General features: G+C 38.4%; 1 protein-coding gene across 2 annotated transcripts in view; it reads left to right on the top strand.

Moving 5' to 3' along the window:
- Positions 1-559: 559 nt before the first annotated feature.
- The window catches only part of LOC106931294 (alsin-like), a 32,444-nt gene continuing 12,777 nt past the window's right edge, over positions 560-20,226 (top strand). The window contains exons 1-22 of one of the 2 annotated variants that reach the window (XM_015009352.2): positions 560-835; positions 2,393-2,587; positions 3,597-3,757; positions 4,639-4,863; positions 6,084-6,274; positions 6,353-6,385; positions 7,193-7,393; positions 8,294-8,412; positions 8,526-8,764; positions 8,856-8,943; positions 10,404-10,573; positions 12,156-12,312; positions 13,130-13,226; positions 13,419-13,496; positions 14,611-14,817; positions 15,787-15,958; positions 16,035-16,230; positions 17,129-17,194; positions 17,375-17,534; positions 17,676-17,807; positions 18,447-18,575; positions 18,744-18,767. In XM_015009352.2, the coding sequence (XP_014864838.2) occupies positions 2,568-2,587; positions 3,597-3,757; positions 4,639-4,863; positions 6,084-6,274; positions 6,353-6,385; positions 7,193-7,393; positions 8,294-8,412; positions 8,526-8,764; positions 8,856-8,943; positions 10,404-10,573; positions 12,156-12,312; positions 13,130-13,226; positions 13,419-13,496; positions 14,611-14,817; positions 15,787-15,958; positions 16,035-16,230; positions 17,129-17,194; positions 17,375-17,534; positions 17,676-17,807; positions 18,447-18,575; positions 18,744-18,767 (2,865 nt within the window). In that variant the 5' untranslated portion in view covers positions 560-835; positions 2,393-2,567. The remainder of the gene's footprint in view (positions 836-2,392; positions 2,588-3,596; positions 3,758-4,638; positions 4,864-6,083; positions 6,275-6,352; positions 6,386-7,192; positions 7,394-8,293; positions 8,413-8,525; positions 8,765-8,855; positions 8,944-10,403; positions 10,574-12,155; positions 12,313-13,129; positions 13,227-13,418; positions 13,497-14,610; positions 14,818-15,786; positions 15,959-16,034; positions 16,231-17,128; positions 17,195-17,374; positions 17,535-17,675; positions 17,808-18,446; positions 18,576-18,743; positions 18,768-20,226) is intronic. The other variant, XM_015009353.2, reaches the window with a different exon arrangement.

The raw sequence follows: 20,226 nt of genomic DNA, 5'->3' as shown, positions 1-20,226 counted from the left end.
CTACTATTGGTATGGAAAATCTATATCTGTGGTTCAATTTCCAGGATATAGTATTCATTTTTGTTGTTAAATATTAGAGCTGAAATGTTAATGTCTTTGTTATAAGTCCTGAAAAAATATCCAAAATATAACAAAATGTTTTATCAGACTTTAAAGAATAAACCGTAGTAAAACACTATAAATAATACAGTGTAATAAGAGTCTCTGAACAAAGTTTATCAGAACACAGTAAGAGGTAAAATAGTAAGGTTTTGTTTATGATACTGAAATTACAGGATTTGTTTTGAGATTTAAAAAATAGCCTTAAGTGGCTGATTTGTTTATTTTTTTTACGATTTTTGGTAAATCAAAATTGTGTAAATTAAACTTAAAAATAAGGCAGAAAACAAATTCAAAACTTTCTATTATAATTTTAACTTTAACTTTCTATTTTAGCCTGATCCAATTAAGAATACCACAGCTCTTGAAATTGAATCAGAGTATGCCATCTTTCGTAGAATAGAATATCTCTACAACTGACGGCAGTAAGAATCGCTTCGGAGTGGGACCTCTTTCGTACATCTTCGCTTTTCTGTCACAGGCTCATCAGCGGCAGTTTCAGGTGTGTCGTCACCGCGATGTTTGTCCCTGCGCGGATTCCATCGCACAGTTTATCGTCCCTCCCAGCAACATCCAGTCCACTTCTGCTTTCTGAACTCCTGCACTGATTTAAATATATTAAAATTCATTAGCTCGTCGTATCAGCGGTGCCAGTCACACCAGATTATCCGGACTTACTGAAAGGCGCCGCGTCAAACAACTTCTTCACTTCCAGCCGAGTTTGATGGAGTCGCTGGTAAGTTTAATTAGCCTGTTTAGCTTCGGTAGCTGCGTAGCCGCTCAGTTAAATCGCTATTCGACTGTCGAATATATTGAAAGACATCGTTTACTTTCTATTGTATTAGCAGTGTGCGAATACAGTGAAAGTGGATAGAAAGAGAAAATGTTTGTTTCTGGTCTAACACTGTAATACGCATGTCTGTCAGCAAGTTCAGAGTGTGAATGACTAACAATAAATAAATCAGCGGTGTGTTTACAGAGCATCCTGCATGAAGATAAGAGAGAAGACAATCACAAATCTGTTTCCTTTACTTTAACTGGATCTCTGTGCAGAGTTTGAGTTTGAAGGATTAAGACTAAGCAAGACTATTATGAATTCAACAACTATTTACAAGACATTGCAAGGACGGAATTTAATGTATTGTATTTGGATTTCGTTTAAAACTTATAAATCTGGTATGTAATTTAGTCCTTTTTACCTTTACACTTAAAAAAAAGGTAAACAGACTCCACCTTCAGTCAACATCAGTATCAAAACAAACTACATAATGACTCTTTAGTGGGTACAGGAAAGTTTGACCATTTTGAGTACAACATGGCAGCATCATGCTGTGGGGATATGCTGCGTTCCAGTTGTACACAGAACTGGGGCATTCTGACACCCCAGTCACCTGGAAAAATCACCTGCAAGTCAAATTTCCCACCAGGAAATCGGGAGCAACTCTGACTATCCTGAATATGTTTTGTGTTTCAATATGGCCGCTTTTCAGATCAAAATAGTAGGATTTTTTTTGGAAACATGTTTATTTTACGAGACACACATGTAAGGGAAAATAAAATAAAATCATGTAGAGCCTGCAGCTCTAATTAAAAATGGTTGCTTATGGAAAGTGAGACTGAAAATGATGTTTGTAAAAGTACTGCAAGCAATGTCTATGGGTGCCGCCACATTGAAATTCTGACACGTTAAACAGTTGTGAGAAGGTGGTCTTCTTCTGCTTGTTTAATTGCAGTTAGGAAGCAACTTTTTGGTGCATTGCTGCCATTTAGATGCTAAATACATATTAGGTATATTTATAAATTAACTAAATAAAACATATATCCTCTACATTAATGTGATCTTTTTAAGGTACCCGACCAAAAAAATAACATTCCGAACTGGAAACTTTGTCCAAGGGAAGATGGTCAGTTTAGAAAACCTCCTGAATAATTAAACATGGTGATGGCAACATAATGCTGTGGGGATAGTTGTCTTCATAAGGGGTTAGGAAATGTGGACAAACCTTAGAAAACTTGTTGGAAGTTACAAAAGACGAGGGATTTGGTGTTCGCACACCATTCAATTAGGTGGAGCTTTAGGATTGTTGCTAAGAATTGTGGGTAAATATTTTAGCATTCAGATGTTCTAAGGTGGTTGACAAAAACCCCAAAAGACTTGTGCGAAGTGCTGAATATGAATCTTTTTTTCTCTCTGATTTTTGATTGTTAAAAATCATTGATTGATTGCAAGATGTGTTAAAGTTATGGATGATTTTGTTTGACAAGGTCTTAATCTGTCTTATCTGTTGAGCAGAAGTTCAACAAACAAGAACCTGGATCTAAATGAGCAGAAGAGGCATCAACTCAGGACGGAGGAGGCTCCTGTCTTTATGTCAGCTGAACGTAATCAGAAGAGACAACAGATGAGTTTTGAGTAAAATGTTCATAAAGGCGCCATCGCCGTGCTGGAGCTCTGAGAGCATGAAGTGATGGAGAAACCAGAAGGAAGGTGAGGAAACCATGACGATCTGTTTCCCCTAGTGTTCAAAACAAAATCACCATTTTTAAAAATCAGATGGATCCCTCATCTGCTCTGTTAGGCTTCAGTTTTAGTCTTAAAGAGTTACTTTTAATTGGGTTTGTGTATTAATGCCGGTTCACAACAAAAGCAAGCCTTTTGTTTCTATATTTCTGAATGATAATGTGAAAAAGTCTGCTATAAAGTGTTTTGGACTGACTGTATCAACTTTCCTAACAATTTTCTGTCATCTACTGATACTGTGCTGATGTGTTTATGTGACTACAACAGAGTCACAACCTGGAGCTGTTTTGTTTTTGTTGTATCTCGTCTTTTATGTCCCTAAGATGTTTGTGGACCGCATCCTGCAAGTTTGAATTGAAAAATGATTTTTTTTATCTATCAGTTAATCCAGTTCTCTTTGTTAAATGATCTCCTGTAAGTTGTGAAATGTTTTTCATTTATTTTACAGAGCAATGAAGCGTTTTCTGACATGGCTATTAAGATTTCTGATATTTTAATTTTAAACAGGCTTTTTGCTATACTTTATTCTTAGACATAGGAGCTTGTAAATTAAGGTAAAAATATATTAAAAATCCTTAAGAGAGTTTAAAGTTATGTTCTCTTTCAGCAAAAATAATCAACATGGCTCAGTTTTTTTTAAACTTTGTGGTATATTAAGAGAATAATTTATAAATTTCCCTTTTACATGATTATGATTCATGTTTGCTATCATTCAGACGTATAGCGACCGTTTGAATTTTAGATTCGTTTTCTCTAAGAAGTGTGTTGGCATGTCTGGGCATGCAGATCCCATATAAGCCTTTTCAACTTTAGGGATTAATGAGATGGTATGCTAACTCCTTTATCTCTTCAATCTTTCACTTTCTGATGGCTTTCTCTTTCTTTTTGTCTGTTTTTCATGTCGTAATCAGCTGCGACATTTGCTCTAACTTTGCGTTCAGTTAAATGCCAGAGTTTGTTGTTTCTGTGCCGGCAGCCCTGCGGATGAGAGAGGCCTCCAGCCTCCGGACAGAGGCCTCCTCCATGTCTGGCCTTCAGAGGGAGGAACCCAGCAGCTCTGCCCAGAGACGGTGCTGCTGTCCAGGCCCGTAATGCACATCTCCCTGGGAGAAAACCACGGCATCCTCCTGGCACAAGGTGCGTTTTTAATGTAAACTTTACTACTTAGGGACTCATCTTGGAGTAATGCCAAGATCTTGATTTTTGATTCCTAATAAAACTTTTGGTCATTTGAGAACGGTGAGACACTGGGCTGAATAAATAGAAACGTTCTGATCTTCTTTGCTGATATAATGGAGAGAAATGAAGATATTTGTATTTACGGTTGAAACGATTAATTGTGACGAATCTATTTTTTAATTTTCAGAAAATGAAACACAATTTATATAAATTCAAATTGACTAAAGGATTTCTAAGTTATTGCATTTTAAGCAATAAGATGTTTATTTTCTTATTTAAAAAAGAAATTGAATGATTTACATCATTAATGTACTTCTAATATTGCATAAGACAGGCTTATGTGTTTAATTAATTGTAGCAAATTAACTATATGTTGACGATTAACTGCGATTAATCGTCACCATAATTGATTTCTACAATAATTGTTATAATTGTAATTAATTCAGTTCTTTATTTTTAAATAAGAAAATAAACATTTTATTGCCTAAAATGCAATTACAGCATTGCTTTAGTGAACGTTTGATTATTTGTAGAAAATAATGCATCTGCAGCTAAAACATACTTCTGACACCAACATGTGAAAAACTATTTCTGCTTGACTTAACATCAATACAGTGTAAAGCTGATCTATTGATTATTTTTATTTGGATTTTTTATTTTTTTTTGAGATGACTGGAATCATTTTTAGTTCCAATTACTTCAGTAATCGATTAATCACAATTACTCTTGATTAATTCGATTAATCATTCCATCCATAAAAGCAGGTCGTATAAATTGTACATTGTGTTAAATCATTTGCTCTTCTGTCCTGCAGTGACTGGTTTGGTGTTGTTTTCCAGGGGGTCTGGTGTTCTCGTTCGGGGAGCTTTCCTGGAGGGGGGTGAGCGTCCCGGTGTCGGCTCCGGTGCTGGAGGCCTCGCTGCTTGGGAGGACGGTGGTCCATGTGGCCGCTGGGGGCTTCCACTGCGGCGCGATAAGCGAGCAGGGCGGCGTTTACATGTGGGGGGAGAACACTGCAGGACAGTGTGGGCAGACGGACAGAGCCTCTGTCACAAACACTACAGGTTTGTTTATTTCATCATGTCAGACCAGTTTTTGGCAAAAATGTTTGCTTTAAAAGGGCAGTATAGTGTGAAATCAATGTTATAATGTTATTCTTTCATGCACGTTTGAGGAATTCCTCAATCTTCTGTGGCACCAATTCGGGGTGCATAAACCCAAAACTCCTCATTGGAGCTGTAGGCGAGCTTCCTCAGCTCCTGCAGACTAGCAGCAGTTAGCAAACACCTGGTGAAACTGGGTGGCCTTCTCAGTCCAAAGCTCCTGAGAACGTTTGTAAATGGGATAATGGAAGGGCATTGCTATGATGACATACTGAAGGCAAAATGAAAGAGCAGGATCTTCTTAAAGAGACAGAGACGTCAATTCACAAAGTAAAATGTCTTTTATGTAATGTTTGATATATGTAGACTTGTCAAAATAACTCATTTTATGGATGATAAATTGTTCCAGAATTTATTGCAATAAAAGATAATGTTGTTTTGAGAGAATTTTCAAGTAATATTTTGATAATAATTAAAGTTTACTCTCTTACAGACTAATAAAGTTTAATTTTGTAAATAACACTGCACATTGGAGCTGGAATGTGCAACTACAAAAAACAATAAATAAAAAGCATAAACAGATTATGATGGCTAAACAAAATGATCCTTCAAAAATATTAATCAAGATGGAAATTATTTGGCTCATTTCAATTTATAACGTAGTTAGTAGCTTATTATGACAGGCTTAGATATAAACAGCATTTTTTAATAACTGAAGATAACATATTTATTTACTTGTGCTAAAAAGTGGCACCAGAGTGTCTCTAAAATATAATTTCATTAAATGCCTTTTCGCTTCGCTTCATTTATTCTGCTTGTACGCTGCGCAGTAGCTCTGTCTGCACTGATGAAGATTCACTCACCTCAGCATGCTGGATGCTTTGAGTGGATAATAAATTGAGCCAAAAATGATTAGTTCACTTCAACCACTCAGACTCTGGATGTGTCATTAAACTTCGAGTCCCAGGTGGTCGCGCCATCATTGAATATTGCTAGAAAAATGACAGAGATTTCATGGAAAAAGTAACGAACTGTAAAAATCTACACATTATCTAAAGCTGCTCCTCGAAATATTCAAAACACTTTGCTTTCATGACAGGAGTTGACGTTTAGAAGTTGAATTTGGTTGCTATATTTCTGCTTATTGAGGTAATAATAAAGTGAATGGTTCCCTGTGACAGTTCCCGAGCCGTGTCCCGTCACCGTGGTGGACAGTGAGGTGGTTCCTCCCGTGGTTGTTCGGGTCGTCAGCCTCGCCTGTGGACGGGAGCACAGCCTGGCTCTGTCGGCCCAAAACGAGCTGTGGGCCTGGGGGAGCGGCTGCCAGCTCGGCCTGGTCACCAACACCTTCCCTGTGTGGAAACCTCAGAAGGTATCCTCAAGGCTGAACATCAGTTCCTCTTATATTTGATTTTATTAATCAGATTCTCATTGTTATCCGTCTGTGAAGGTTGAACATCTGGCAGGCAGACATGTGATTCAGGTCAGATATATGTTTGTTGTTTTTGTGCAATATGTATAAAATGCTTTCCTGTCTCTGAGGGTGTTTTCAGACCTGATAGGCCTGTAGAATCGGTTAGATTGGGAACCAAAGCTGCTACATTTGATACATTTTCAGCTGATACAGTTTGGTCTCACACTACACCTCCTAGCCTGTGGTGGCGCTGCACCAAGAACCACTGAAGGAAGCAACATGAAAACCTCTGAGGAAGACATTGAGCACATCTTACTTATTCACAAAATTTAAACAAAAATGAAGTGGCATCAGATTTAAGTGGTTGTAGGATTTCACTTTTTTCTTTGTTAAAAGAAAATGAGTAGTTTCTCCTGCTAGACAAACATGTTAGTTTTGGTTCTATTTTCCCAGAATGCCTTGAGCTATAGTCCACTTTCTGCTTTTGGAGCGATTTCTGGTTCACTTGCATTCATATATGCATTGGAACTGCTAGGTTTTTAGGCAGACTACAGTTTGTTTTTGGTCCATGTCAGAGTTTGACTGTTGCTCCCCAAACCAACCAACTCCACATTTGTTTACATTATGTGAAGAAGTAAGTTGTGCTCCGTGTTTTCTTCAGATAATTTCCGGTCATTTCCTTCAGTTGTTCTTGGTGCAGCGCCTCCACAGGCGAGGAGGGAAACAAGTTTTTCAATTAGTTTGGATCGTTTGGCAGTGCAGTGTGAAACCAAATCAGACCAGCTGACGATGTAGCAAATGTTGCAACTTTGGTCCCCAATCAAACCAAGTCTGCTGGACCACCAGGTGTAAATGTTTCTGTTTCGTCTCTTGTAGGTGGCATGTGGTGCCTACCACAGCCTGGCACTTGTCCGCAGTTTACCTGCTCAGGACTTTAGCGCTCAGAGTACCCCAAAAATGAGGGAGCGGGGTCGGTCACCTCAGTGCCCGTTGGCAGACAGGGAGGAACTGGTTACAACCGATGATGCGGTCTACTGTCCGCTTGGGGTGGAGCTCTCTGAAGTCACAAGAAGTGAGGTAGAGACGCCATTTTTGTTTGCAAGTTAAAGAGAGCAGCAGTTTCTTTGCTTTGCAACAATAATGGGCAATGAACTAATATAAGTCTGAAACGTTTGGGATATTTTGGTTTTATTATGATTGTGATTTGATTAAAGGGGCAGTATTATGTAAAATCAACTCTTTTGTTTAGCTTTACATCATGTTGTAATGTCATTACCTCATCAAAAACAAACCTGGAGTGTTACTTTGAGTCTTTCAAGCATGTTTGACAAATCCTTTAATCTCCATGGCAACAGAATGCCTGGTTGGACCAAGCCCCGCCTTCGAGATGTAGCTCCTCCCCCAATCAGCTCCTTCAGACTAGACGGTAGCAATTAGCAAACACCTAGTGGAGCTGAGCACCAGCTGATCTCATTACAGTCGCTGGTAAAAACTTTGTTACAGGGTTAATAGAGGAGCCATGTTGTGATGACTTCCTGAAGGCAGAGTTTCAGAAAGAGCAAAGGTTTTTTAAAGAGACAGGTGATATCTTACTAAGTCAAATATCTTTTTAAGTCATATTTTATATGTACAGCATTTTTAAAGCAACTGAAGGTAACATAGTTACTTTATTGTGCTATAAAATGGAACTATATGCCTTGAAGTTACATAGTACTGCCCCTTTAAACTGCAGATAACTGTACAACCTGTTGTTTTATTCAACCATCCACCTTACTAATGTAAGGTGTTTTGGTGTTTTAAAAAAAAAAAGAAATCCAGATTTTTCCAAAAATTTAAATCTTCAAAAAGACATGTAGGCAAATGTTGTTCTGGAGAGGCCTAGTCAAAGCCTGAATGTAGTGGATAATTTGTGTGAGGATGTGAAAAGTGCTTTCATAGTTCTTATCTTTTGCTTCTCCTCTTTGATGTGCATTCCAGCCTTCTTCCCGGAGACGGGTTCCCAGGCTCCATCCGGCTGGAATGTCATCTGGCAGCAGCCGCGGCTCCTCAGCCAGTTTATCTTCATTCTCTGATGACAGCAGATCTAATCCTAAACAGTACCGTGTCTTTAAATATGTCCTCCATCTTCCATCTAAAAAAAAAGAAAGTGGTTTCTGACTGATGAGATATTTTTCCTTATGTCTCCATTTCCTGCTCTCTGAACCTTCAGGAGGAATTTCCCAGCATGCAGCAGGCTGGAGGCTGAGGAAAACAGAGCGGAGTGCTCATCGCAGACTGACGGCAGCCCTAAAGCTAATCCGGCGTCGGATTGGGCCGCCAACAAGGACTCCGCGTTTTCTGACGACCTGGAGCTCCAGAGTTTGCTTGATAAACTTTCTGTTCAGTCGGAGTCGCAAAACGCCACGGCGACGGGCGACACCGACTCAGTGAGCAGCCAGACCGGATCAGGTTCGGTTTGGATTTCTTTTTCTTACTCGGTTTTGGTTCTTACTTTCTTTCCTGTAATGCTTCCTCTTCTCTCTTTTAACCTTTCATCCAGAGGACAGCTGCATTTCTTCAACTCCGTCTTCAGATTTATTGACTTCAAGTTACAAAGATGATTCAAATTTCAAGATGCAGACAAACAAGTAAGATGAGCTTCAGCTGAACCATGACTTTCTGTCATCAGTCTGAGAATCTTTAATGCTGTACAAAACAAGGTTCTGTGACCCGATGATCAAAACAGATTAATACATTTAGTTGTTGCAGAGCATTTTATTGTTTAGAGCTCAGTTTATCAATAACATTTAATCAAGACTGCTCAGTCTGAGTGATTCCCAAAAGAGAAAAGGTCCAAATGATTCAATTGGATTTCCATTTTTAGGCTGAACACAGTAAAACCTTTTACACTGGTAACTTCACTTCTTCAGTTTATTTTTTTCATCATCTTTTGTTCAAAGCTTTTAAAAAATATTGCTACTATTTCAGTTTGTCAGAAGAGATGAACATTTGCATTTGCTGTAAATGGATTATACTGTTTCCTGACTTTTTTCTGTGATCTGCAGTTTATATTTTATGAATTTATTTACTCTATTTAACCAAGTAAGTTGATTGAGAACAAATTCTCATTTTCAACAATGACCTGTTCAGACAACATTAAACAACATAATGTCATAAATCAGAGATAAGAATAGAAATGTAAAAGTTTTTGTTGTTTTTAACTCAAGAATAAAGTTGTAAGTTTGTGATAAATCTACATCAAACTGTGTTAAAATTAGGAATACTGAGCATCTTCTGAGGTTACAGTTGGTATTAGATTTACAAATAAGAAAATACTTAATCTTTTATCACCTCTGCATTAAATTATTGTCAGCCCAGGACTTTGAAACAAATTCTTTAAATGTCTGAATTCATTTAAAAGAAAGAACCACTTACGTGCTGAGCTGCCCACATCAGATCTTGATGAATCTATCGAAGCTTTTATCTCATTAAAACAACTTTTTTTCATAAATTTATGGCAGTATTGTGTCTTTGGAGCTGCTTTGGCAGCACCTTTTTTTGCCAATCAAACAATAACCTGCATATTTATGCACTGCTGTTTATGGATGGATGTTCAAAAGTCTCAAATATTCATCTATCTAAAGTTAAGACCTTAAAATGTCTTAAATTAATAAAAATGTAAGTTGGCCTTATCACTGGTCATACATTTTATTGCGGTAGGACAATTTAATCTTGTGAATTATGTTGTCTTTTTTCTCGTGGTTCTTTTCAGTCAGGAAAACGTTTGACTCTTGAGGCGGTTGAGGCTACCGCTAACTAGCAGCTAATATATCGTTTCTAGCTAGCTAGCTAAAGGTGTAACTTTTGTCTTTGCCTCTGGATCATTTATTTTGCCAAACTATACGATGTTACCATCAGTTGGTGCAAAATAATTTTGGCACCACCACAATATAAAATTAAAAAATTTCCGTCATGATACAGGTCTTATTTTTCATTGATGATGGTCTTAAAAAGCCTTAAATGAAGCAGAAGCCCTGTATTTATCAACGACTGTCCCCTGGAAACAATCCATGCTTCAGTATCTAACCTTTGACCTTCCGTTCTGCAGCGGCGGGGCGTCTGCGCCGCTCTCATCTTCGCCGGTGTGTCTGGAAGAAGTTCGTCTTTGTGTGGAGAGGGAGAGGCAGGCGCTGCTCGGCTGCAGCCTCACAAACGCACACCAGAAGGGGAACGCGGCGGCAAGCGGCAGGCGCTCGCTTCCTGGAACCCCGACCCACGGTACGATCGGACGGGTGTGAACGGACGGACTGTTTATTTGGGAAAGTCGCTCATTTTCTTTTGTGATTTAGATGAAGGGATTAATACCTGAAGCCTTCGATACTGAACCAGGAAGCCGGCACTTTCAATTAACAACTAAAAATATTTTTGTTTGAGAAATGTAAAAGTAAAGTAGAAAATGTTAATTAGTTGGGTAATTAAGCTCCATTTGGATTTGGTAGAACTTTGATCTGTTGATGGGACATAATTATGATTTCTATCTAGTTCTGCTCTCCCATTTCCGTGTTTGACCATGTGTCAACAAACTGTTTTTATTCATTCTCTCTCCTGAGAAATTTTACCGCAGTTGAAGACTTTAAACCTGAACAGCTCACAGTTGAGAACAAATGTTTCCACTCCCTGCATTTTTAGGCTAAAGAGAACTGCTTCAAATTTGACCCTCATTTTGCAGAAACCAAATGAATTCAGTTCCAGTTTTAGTGTCTTCAGTTCATAAATCAGCTGGCAAACAGGGAGGATCGTTTGGTTTTAAAAAATAAGCAGGACCGGCAGATCAACTTCCCGTTTTCTGGGTTTCCAGAAGTTTCAGGATCATAAAAATGAAAGTCAGCCAGCAGCCTCACTTGTCTTTGCTTCTCTCAGCTGGTTTGATCGGCTCAATAATTTGTCAGTTTGTGTTTCTGTGAACTTCCTGTCAGCTGATGAGACCTCTGAAGATTTACAACCTAACCACAAATAACACAAACTCTTCAAAGCCTTCTGGTTCACGTATTTTGTGAATGACTGTAGGGCTGAAACCATTAATCGATTCATTAATTATTGATATAATCTAGTATAGAAATCGATTCATCATTAACTAGCATGACTCAAAAAATGTAATTTGCTGAACAACACAGAGGAGATATTAATCCACAACTGTACAAAAAATATATAGTTTACATTTGAAATGATAAAAAACCCAAATATGTTTTACCTATAACTCCTCAAGTGGCAGTTTTAGCTCTTTCTGATTTAAATTGTCAAAAAAAGCTTGTCAACAAATTAATCCGTATTGATTTAAGTTTCAGATGCGTCCTTTGGACAAATGATCAAGCGTTCACTAAAGGATTGCTGTGTTTTCCATTTTAGGAAATAAATGTTTATTTTCTTATTTAATACAGGAATTCATTTATGAGTTTATTTGTATCTTTTAATTCTAATTTTATATCAAAAAAGCTTAAGTGGTTAAATGAAAAATCAGCAGAGAGTCTTTTTTTTCCTCTGACAAATTGTTTGAATAATTGGTAGAATAATATTAGATAATCATTAGTTGCAGCATTAAATGACTGTTTATTGTTCAGGAAAGTTTTTTCAGTGAAGTTTTACACATTTTGATATTTTTATTATTACAACTGAAAACCAGTCAAGATCCATTTCTTTTTCTACCAAATTCCCGAGAGTTTTACTTAAATTGTTCTGGTAAATCCAGAAGAAACCATGACGAGGTTTTCATGGCTTCTGGAGGAAAAGCAGGCCCACAGCATGATGGATCCTAAACCCATCTGGTTATGAGCTAAAGTCTGTGGGTTTTGTTTTCATGCAGGGTCGCCACGGAGACGCCGCCAGGCTGCCTCCGGGTCGCTCTGTGCTGGTGCAGCATCGGATGATTCAGGAGACGGGCTGCCGTCCCTGGAGACAGAAGTCTGGAGCTGGGGACGCGGGTCCGAAGGACAGCTGGGACACGGAGACCAGCTGGCCAGGTTTGTTTTATGGACTTTAAACGTGACATTACGTCACGTTTAAACAGGTTTATGAGTTTTACAAAACAGGTTCATTACATTTTTTGTGCAAAAAATAAGATTTCAGTTTGCTATGTTCTGCCTATTTTGAGCTCCTGTCAGAATCAGCTGACCAAATTTGCTTTAGTTCTGTGTAGGTTGCTAGGTAACGGGCTGGGCTTAGCTGGGGTTGCTAGGTAACGGCACAGGGCCCATGGAATGTGATTTAACAAAATGAAGATTTTTGAAAAGGCTCATTTTCCAGACACCAAAAAACATTAAAGTCTTTCCAACTGGGTGGATATTTTTTAAGCCTTTAGGCTTTTTTTTTTTTTTTTTAAACAGTTGATGCCATTTATTGTATTGTATTTATTTTAAAATTTTTTAGTCATAATAAGAATTTTGATTTAATGTTGTAATGATAAATTTAAGTTAATGTTTTAAAAGAAACTGACACAACTTTTATTCAAATCATATTCAAAAATGTCTCTCTGTGCAGTTTACTGACGGTGTTTGTGGTGCCATGAATGCTGTGCCGTACAGTTACCTAAAGAAGTGATTAATAGTTTTTAATCAACATTTTTATCGTACTCACAATAATACTTTAAATATTACCATTAAATTTTAAATATACATCTCTGAACTGGAGTTGAGACCCAGAGGGAATTACAGAAATGTGCAAAAAGTGAATTTTGCATCATAGGTCCCCTTTAACACACTTGTTGCTTGTAGTTACATTCATATCCACGTTTTTCCTCTAACCTCTGCTGCTGTGGTTGTGTGTGCTCTGTGTGTTTAGGCTGCAGCCTTTGTGCATCAAGTCTCTCACAGGGCAGGAAGTGATCAAAGTTGCTGCGGGGTACCACCATTCGCTGGCGCTCACTGCACAGTGTCAGGTAACAGCCAGATTTAAACATGCAGCCAAACCATCCATCAAACCCGCTCTACAGCTTTCATCCAAAGTGTAATTTGAGCTTAAAACGATTTGCTTTTATTGGTTTGTTAAATTAATTTGAGCTGATGGATGTTGTGAGGATTTGAAAAGTAAATTTGTGGCCCTATAAATAAATAATTCTTGTGTGTTGCAGGTTTATTCATGGGGAAGCAACCTGTGTGGACAGCTTGGTCGTGTCGACGGCCCCGTCACCGTACCTCAGTTAGCAAAGGTTTGGTCATTGATTCCTCTCTATACAGTCATATCAATGTTAGGCTTTAATCATTTAATAATTAGTTAGTTGTTTTTCTGCTCTAGTCTAATGTAGCTTATCAAATACACACATATCCAGTAATATAGAGAAAAGTTGACCTCTGCAGAGAAACCACATGTTGTAGCGTCCATCATAATTCTGGCTGCATATTTGATCACTTTGTTTCATTAGACTTTACTAGATTGTTGGTTTCCTGGTAGGGACTTAACAGATTTCTTCATTTTTTAGCTTTTCTTGAACTCGCTCAGAGACATTTAACCAAATATAATTAGGGTGTTTAATCATAATTTAATTATCAGCAAACTGTGAGTATAATTTTGATCTTGTGTGGGTTAGAGAAAAGTGTTTTGTCATTTGATAATATTCTCCTTAAACTGAAGAACGGTCCAAATAAATCCTTAAAAATCCCAAAGTAAAGCTGCAGCATGTTGTTTTCGATGATCAGCCTAGTCGTAATGGCCACTGATAACGGCGGATAAACAGTTTTCCTGTAATGGTAAGCTGTTTCTCCACTATTGGAATGTTGACCAGCCAGTACATGAGGGTGATTGGCAGCGCTAATCATCCTCATGTAAATCCTCTCTGCTGCAACTGCTGTAAAAAGTTTAAAATGGAGACGAACAGCGTGGCTGGTATGACCTAAGCAGCTGTATCTGTGTGTCCCTTGGAGGATGTAAATGATTACTCTTTGAACTCTGAGATTTCCATAAACTTGTCAACACAAAACCTTGTAGATCTTGTGCATGGTGTGTTCTGCCATCACAAAACAGTCTGCCCGGCGACTGTTTTGTGATTGGTTGCTTCTGGTCTGGTTCGCTGCATTTCTGCAGATGTTAAGGAAGGAGGTGGAGGAGACCGATGTTTTAATAGATTATCTGTTTCATAACAAACTGTCATGACATGGTGACAGCTTTAACAAATATGAAAAACAAACGTAGATTTAATTGAGTTTTTTCTACCGCAATAAATTGTTTTATGCTGTTAATGAGTGAAAATGTCCATCTTGATCAAAAGAAAACACATTTTTTTGATTTTCCTAAATCCACACTCGTTTCTTGGTTGGTTCCTGCAGCTGTCAGACGGCCTCCGGGTTTGGGATCTGTCAGCCGGTCAGAGCCACTCCCTGCTCCTGGCGGACGGCGACTGCGTCCAGCCGGTCCTGTTGTACTGCGGCCAGCAGAGCGAGTCGGCGCACAGCGAGAAGCTGCAGAGTCAGAGCTCCCCCCTCAAAACAAAGAGTTGCACGGAGAGACCTACGCTGCTGCCCTTCTGCATCGAGGTTCGTGGATTCAACGCACAACTCCAGGCTGTTATGGGTGGAGCGTTTTTCCAGTCGGGCCACTGAATGTGTATGGAGGAGGAATGAACTTAGAAGTCAGGAATACATGAGAAAACTGCAGCAACGTTTGGAATAAAATGTGTTCGATACAGAACTCATATATTCAGTGTTTTTGTTTCAAGTCTGATCTTTAAATAAAAACATCTGGGTCTAATTTTTTTAAAATCTACAGTTGATGATCTGTTTTGGCTTCATTTTTGTTCACTGAATACTCAAAGTGACAACAATCTGGTATCAAAAAGTATTTCCTTCTTTCTGTTATGTCTGCAACTAACAATTACTTTAGTTATTGATTAGTCTGACTAATCAATCAGAATTTTAAAAAAGGTACGATCTGCAGGTTTTTCATTTAAACTCTCAAGTCTTTCTTATACTCAATTAGAAATACATTAAAAATGCAAGTAAATTATTTTTGTAAATAAGAAATTTTTTTTCTTTCCTGAAATGCAATAATTTCTGCTGGACTAACGTTAAGGCAATGTGAGGCTGATCTGCTTTTAATAATTGGCAGGATTTGAACCAGGTGAAGCTAAAACTTTGTTACTTGAAGAGTTTTTGCTTAAATGTATTTATAGACAAAGATCTTTTTTCATCTTAAATACAAAATGTAAATATTTTTGTACAGTTTTGACTGAATTACAGCTCTGAGTGTGTTGTTGTTTTAGCAGATTGCCTTTTTTCGAGTCTTTACTTCCGTTAATAATTAATAAATTATTTATTTTTCTTCTTTTTAATTTATGTTTGTTGCTATTGTTTGTTTTCTTATCCAGTTATTTATTTTGTAGATCAATAAATGTGTTAGTCTGTAATATAAACAAAAGATGATTATTTCATAATCAATTAATCACAGTTAATCCGATTAATCGTTTAATCTCTAGTCTGCATACTCCTTGGTCTGTCTTTGTGTAGATGAGTTACATCAGCAGCGTGAGCGGCGGCGGCCGGCTCTGTGCGGCGCTGATGGATCACAACGTGATGGGTTTCATCGCGGCCATCCACGATCTGGCGTCCAGAGAGAGGCAGTTCTCCTGCTGGATGAACGACGTCCGGAGGGTCGTCATCGCTCCGCTGCGTAAAAAGGGTGCGACGCTCTGCTGCTTCAATCAGAGCTCAAATCCAGCAACAGCAGAGGATTTGATGTGATTTATGTCCCACAGAGACGGCATGTCAGACGTTGGGGGATCCATGCACGCACCTCTTCTTTGCACTTTGCGATAGTTTTATTCAGCTGAGCAAGTTGATCGGTCGACACGCCACGGCGCTTAGCTACTTCCTGCAAAACGCCCAGAGCCGTGATGTAACTTCCTTTCCCCTGCTGACGCACTCTGAACATTTCCTGGAGACGTATAAAAAGTAAGGATTTTATTAAGCCTAACTGATGAACAAATGCTGACTTTACTGCTAGTTTCATTTTCTATTTAGTGTTTATGCAGTCACTGATCACACAGACAGAAAAATAAATAAGTTTTAAAGGGGATATGTTATGCTAAATCCCATTTTGCATGTTTTTATGCTGCCTTTAAAAACAACCAAAGCTCTTAAAAAAAATACCAACCAGTTTTAGGTTTATAGGTTTTTGGAGTCTGGAAAATGAGACAATTCCAAAACCTCCCAAATGTTGAGTCACATTCAGTAGTCGCTATGCCGTTACCTAGCAACCCCAGCCTAGCCCAGCCCCGTTACTTAGCAACCCAAGCGGAACTCCAGCACGTTTGGTCAGCTGGTTTTACCATTATATGTGCTGTACAATGGCTGCTGGAAAAGACAAGTGCTTTGTTGTTGACTTACCATACAGAAACCACTTGCTGCATTCCTGTTGGTTGTACAGGAGGCTCCACTTCTGCTTTCAAAGCAAATATGCAAATATATTATACAAATAATGTATATTTGCTCATCTGTTTGCAGCCATTTTCATGTGAGTGTAAACGTTGATTTTGGGGGCGTGTCTTACTTGGATTTAAAGTGACAAGCGCCCCTAAAACAGGAGCTCACCAGAGCCAAAACTGACCAAATTAAGATCTCATTATCTAAGAATGATTTTGTGCAAAAAAATGTGATGAACATGTTTTGTTCAACCCGCAGACCTAACCTAACCTCACAGTAAAATTTTACACATCTTTAGCAAAGGATCCAGTAATTATAGTTAAATAAATGCCTTTAATTTAAAAATGGATAAAATTCGTCCCTGACTGTGCTCTGCTCCCTCCATCTGTTTTGCTAATCAACATGAAATCTGTCTCTGTGCCTTTAGGTATTGTTCTGCAGTCGGCGACTTTCAAGTAATGGATGGATTCCAGTCACTTCATAAACTCTCACTGTAGGCCTTTTTTTTTACGTTAACTGTTTTCATGGGAGGAGTCCAACTTCCCCTGCTTGCCTTGCTGAAAACACTCTGAATCTTCTCTTTGTTTAACCAGAATTTGCTAAAAAAAAATCTACTATTGCTGATTGTTTCTGATGCTGTAAAAACATGAAGTTGTTGTGTTTCTCCCTGCAGGGAGTGCTTGTGCGGCCAGCAGGCTGTTCTCTCCCAGCTGTGTGGATCAGACCAGTCTGTCAGCAAGGAGTTTGATCTGGTTTCAATGTTCTACCAGCCTCTGCAGCAGCTCCACCATTACAGCAGAGTCCTGCTCAAAATGGCTACATGCTATGACGTGGTGAGCACAAACTCAGTTTCACTCACTTTTACTACTTATTTTTATTATTCTTTCAGTTTTGTGTTTCAGCTTTCCCCCATAATTCAGTAACTACAGATTTATTTACTGTAAGGTGTGTTGAAAGCCTGTTTCTCTCCCCAGCTCACTGAGGAGTATCAGTCTCTGCAGCAGGGCTGCAGTCACTACGAAGCTCTCTCTTCGTCTCTCCGGAGGAAGAAGAAGGAGGCTGAAACCACACAGCTGTTCTGGAAAACTCATTCTGGCAAAACTACTGTGAGAACAACGCCTTATCAGTGACCCCCTTTTTCCTTGTCTGCTTTTGTTGGGAGTAGATATAACTCTTTGGAAACTTGTTCTGCTGAAGAGATTTTTTGTTTATTTTTATTTTTTGTTTGTTTGTTTATTTACTATTTTCTGTAAGGATGACTGTTTATCTGCAGGTTAATTCACGTGAGAATTAACTTTGTCATTTTTTGCATCATATAGAAAACAAATTACGTTTCTCCTATCGTTTAAATTGAACCTATTATGCAAATCTCAAGTTGTGCACATTTCCATACTTTGTTGTTTTGGTTTCAACTGCTTCCAAAAACAGTCAAAACATCCAGCAGTAACTTAATGGTTTTTTGGTGTTTTGGAAAACACACAAAAAAAAAAACATTTTTGGTGTTTTCCAAAAATGTTCCAAAAACCTGTATATTTTACGGCTTTACAATGGCTGCTGGAAAAGACAAGTGTGATTTGTGTTGTTAACTTACCAGAAACCACTTGTTGCATTCAAGTTGGTTGGGCAGGAGGCTCTACTTCTGCTTTTCAAAGATGTACAGCATTTCAGAAAAAGAGCATCACACATCTGTGGTAGTTTGATCGTCTAGGTCTGCCTTAGCCAACAGGTGAATGTTTGTTTTTCAGGAGAGTCTGCGTCTGCCACAGCGCCGTGTCATTTGTGAGAGCAGCAACAGATCTCTGACTCCTCAGTTCGCCGGCCGCTTCTCCAATCACTGGTTTATCTTGTTCAACGACATCCTGGTGCACACACAGGTACCCAAATTAAATGCCTATAAGTTGCTTCTATAAATCAGAATGCATTTATTGCCAGAACGTTTTGCTTATTTAAGGTTTAGAAACAGGGCGGTGTGTTTGTAGCTGACATTTCCAGTCGTCCTCCATCGTCTTTACACGTCTTCATTGTGTCTTTCGTTCACTCAGGGATCTCTTCCCTCTCAGAGCTTTGTAAGTATGATAAAGTAGCATCTTAGTTTGACGTCCCACCCACCAGTTTTTGCTGCATCCAGTTTCCACTCTGAAGGTTCAGATACAGGGCATTCAATAAATGTGAGCACTGGGCGTCGTAAAGTTTGCAAAAAGGTTTTCCAGACGGCTGTATTTGAAGGTTTCAGGTTTATTTTTGAAAGTTGGACAATAGATATTGGTGAAAATTTACATTTAAATACATAATATTATAAGGAAGTGGCTAATTTCCACCTCTAGTCGACATTTTCAGCATTTTCATTTGGTGGTGTCGGATTCACCTAATTTAAATAACCACATCTGAAAAAATCACATTGTTTTATAATTGTGGAGTTTTATTTTTCTCAGTCTATACCAATGTGAGTTGAATTATGTTATCGTACCACTACTAAATCTTGTTTTTTTCTGGGTGACGTCCAGTGCTCACGTTTGTTTTCTGCATGTTTATTCAGTGGTGATAAACGGGGGTCTTTGTGCTCATTTGGGTTTAATGTCTGCAGCGATCCACTCTGAGGTGGCCCACTCGCATTCAGAGGCAAACTAAACTAATCTGACCAACTCCAAACAACGAGGCGTTACTGTTACTTTGGACCGTCGTCTGTGTTTCCCTCACTGGTTGTTTTCATGTTTTATATAGACTAACTTTGTCTTCCACTGTCTGGTTTGCTGTGGTGTGTTGATGGAGGAAAATGCTACATTTAGGAACATTTCCCTTTCCCCCAAAGCTTTATCACCCTAAACTTTTCATTTACTGGCGTTGGTTAAAAGGTTGCTTCTTTTCAAGTGCTGCTCCTACTGTAAGTCATTGATAACCTGAAAATTCAGTCAACTTTAGCTAAGAAGACAATACCACCTTCTGCAAACACAGCTCCAGAATACAGTGATAAAATGTCTTAAATATAATTAAATAAATGCATATAGATATAGTTTATCATTAAAAGTCCTCAAAAACATGCTACATTCACATTTGTCTTAAAGGAGATCAATACTAGGCACAATCACTGCAGTCTGATAGTTTACTACTAAATTAAAATCCCTCCAGAATCAGATGAAATGTTAAATTTTATCAGAAGTTTGATTCTTTCAAACTTAAAACCAGGAGGGAAAGCAGGAATGTTGTAAAACAACACAGAGTTTCAAAATGGAGGATTTACTCTTTTTGACCAGAAAGTAAAAATCTTATTTAGAGTTTAAAATTAACAGGAAACATGAACTGTAGAGGAGCTCAAACTGATGACGCTGACTCATGCTGAAAAGGTTTATTAAATTAAAAATGCTTGTTGTCCACAGAGACTTTGACCCTTAATGGCTCAGGATAATAAATGTGCCACCTGGTTAGGTTTCTGGTGATACTTTACAGGAAGTGAAGCTGAGAGGGAAAGTTGTTCTCCCACAGATTAGCTTAGTTCCTGGGAAATAAGTGAAAAAACACACTTTACAT

Source organism: Poecilia mexicana, unplaced genomic scaffold (genome assembly GCF_051168715.1).
Source record: "Poecilia mexicana isolate PSO_F unplaced genomic scaffold, ASM5116871v1 scaffold_2, whole genome shotgun sequence".
Taxonomy (NCBI): domain Eukaryota; kingdom Metazoa; phylum Chordata; class Actinopteri; order Cyprinodontiformes; family Poeciliidae; genus Poecilia; species Poecilia mexicana.
Note: the sequence above shows the minus strand (reverse complement) of the source record. Positions and strands in the feature narration are given on the sequence as shown.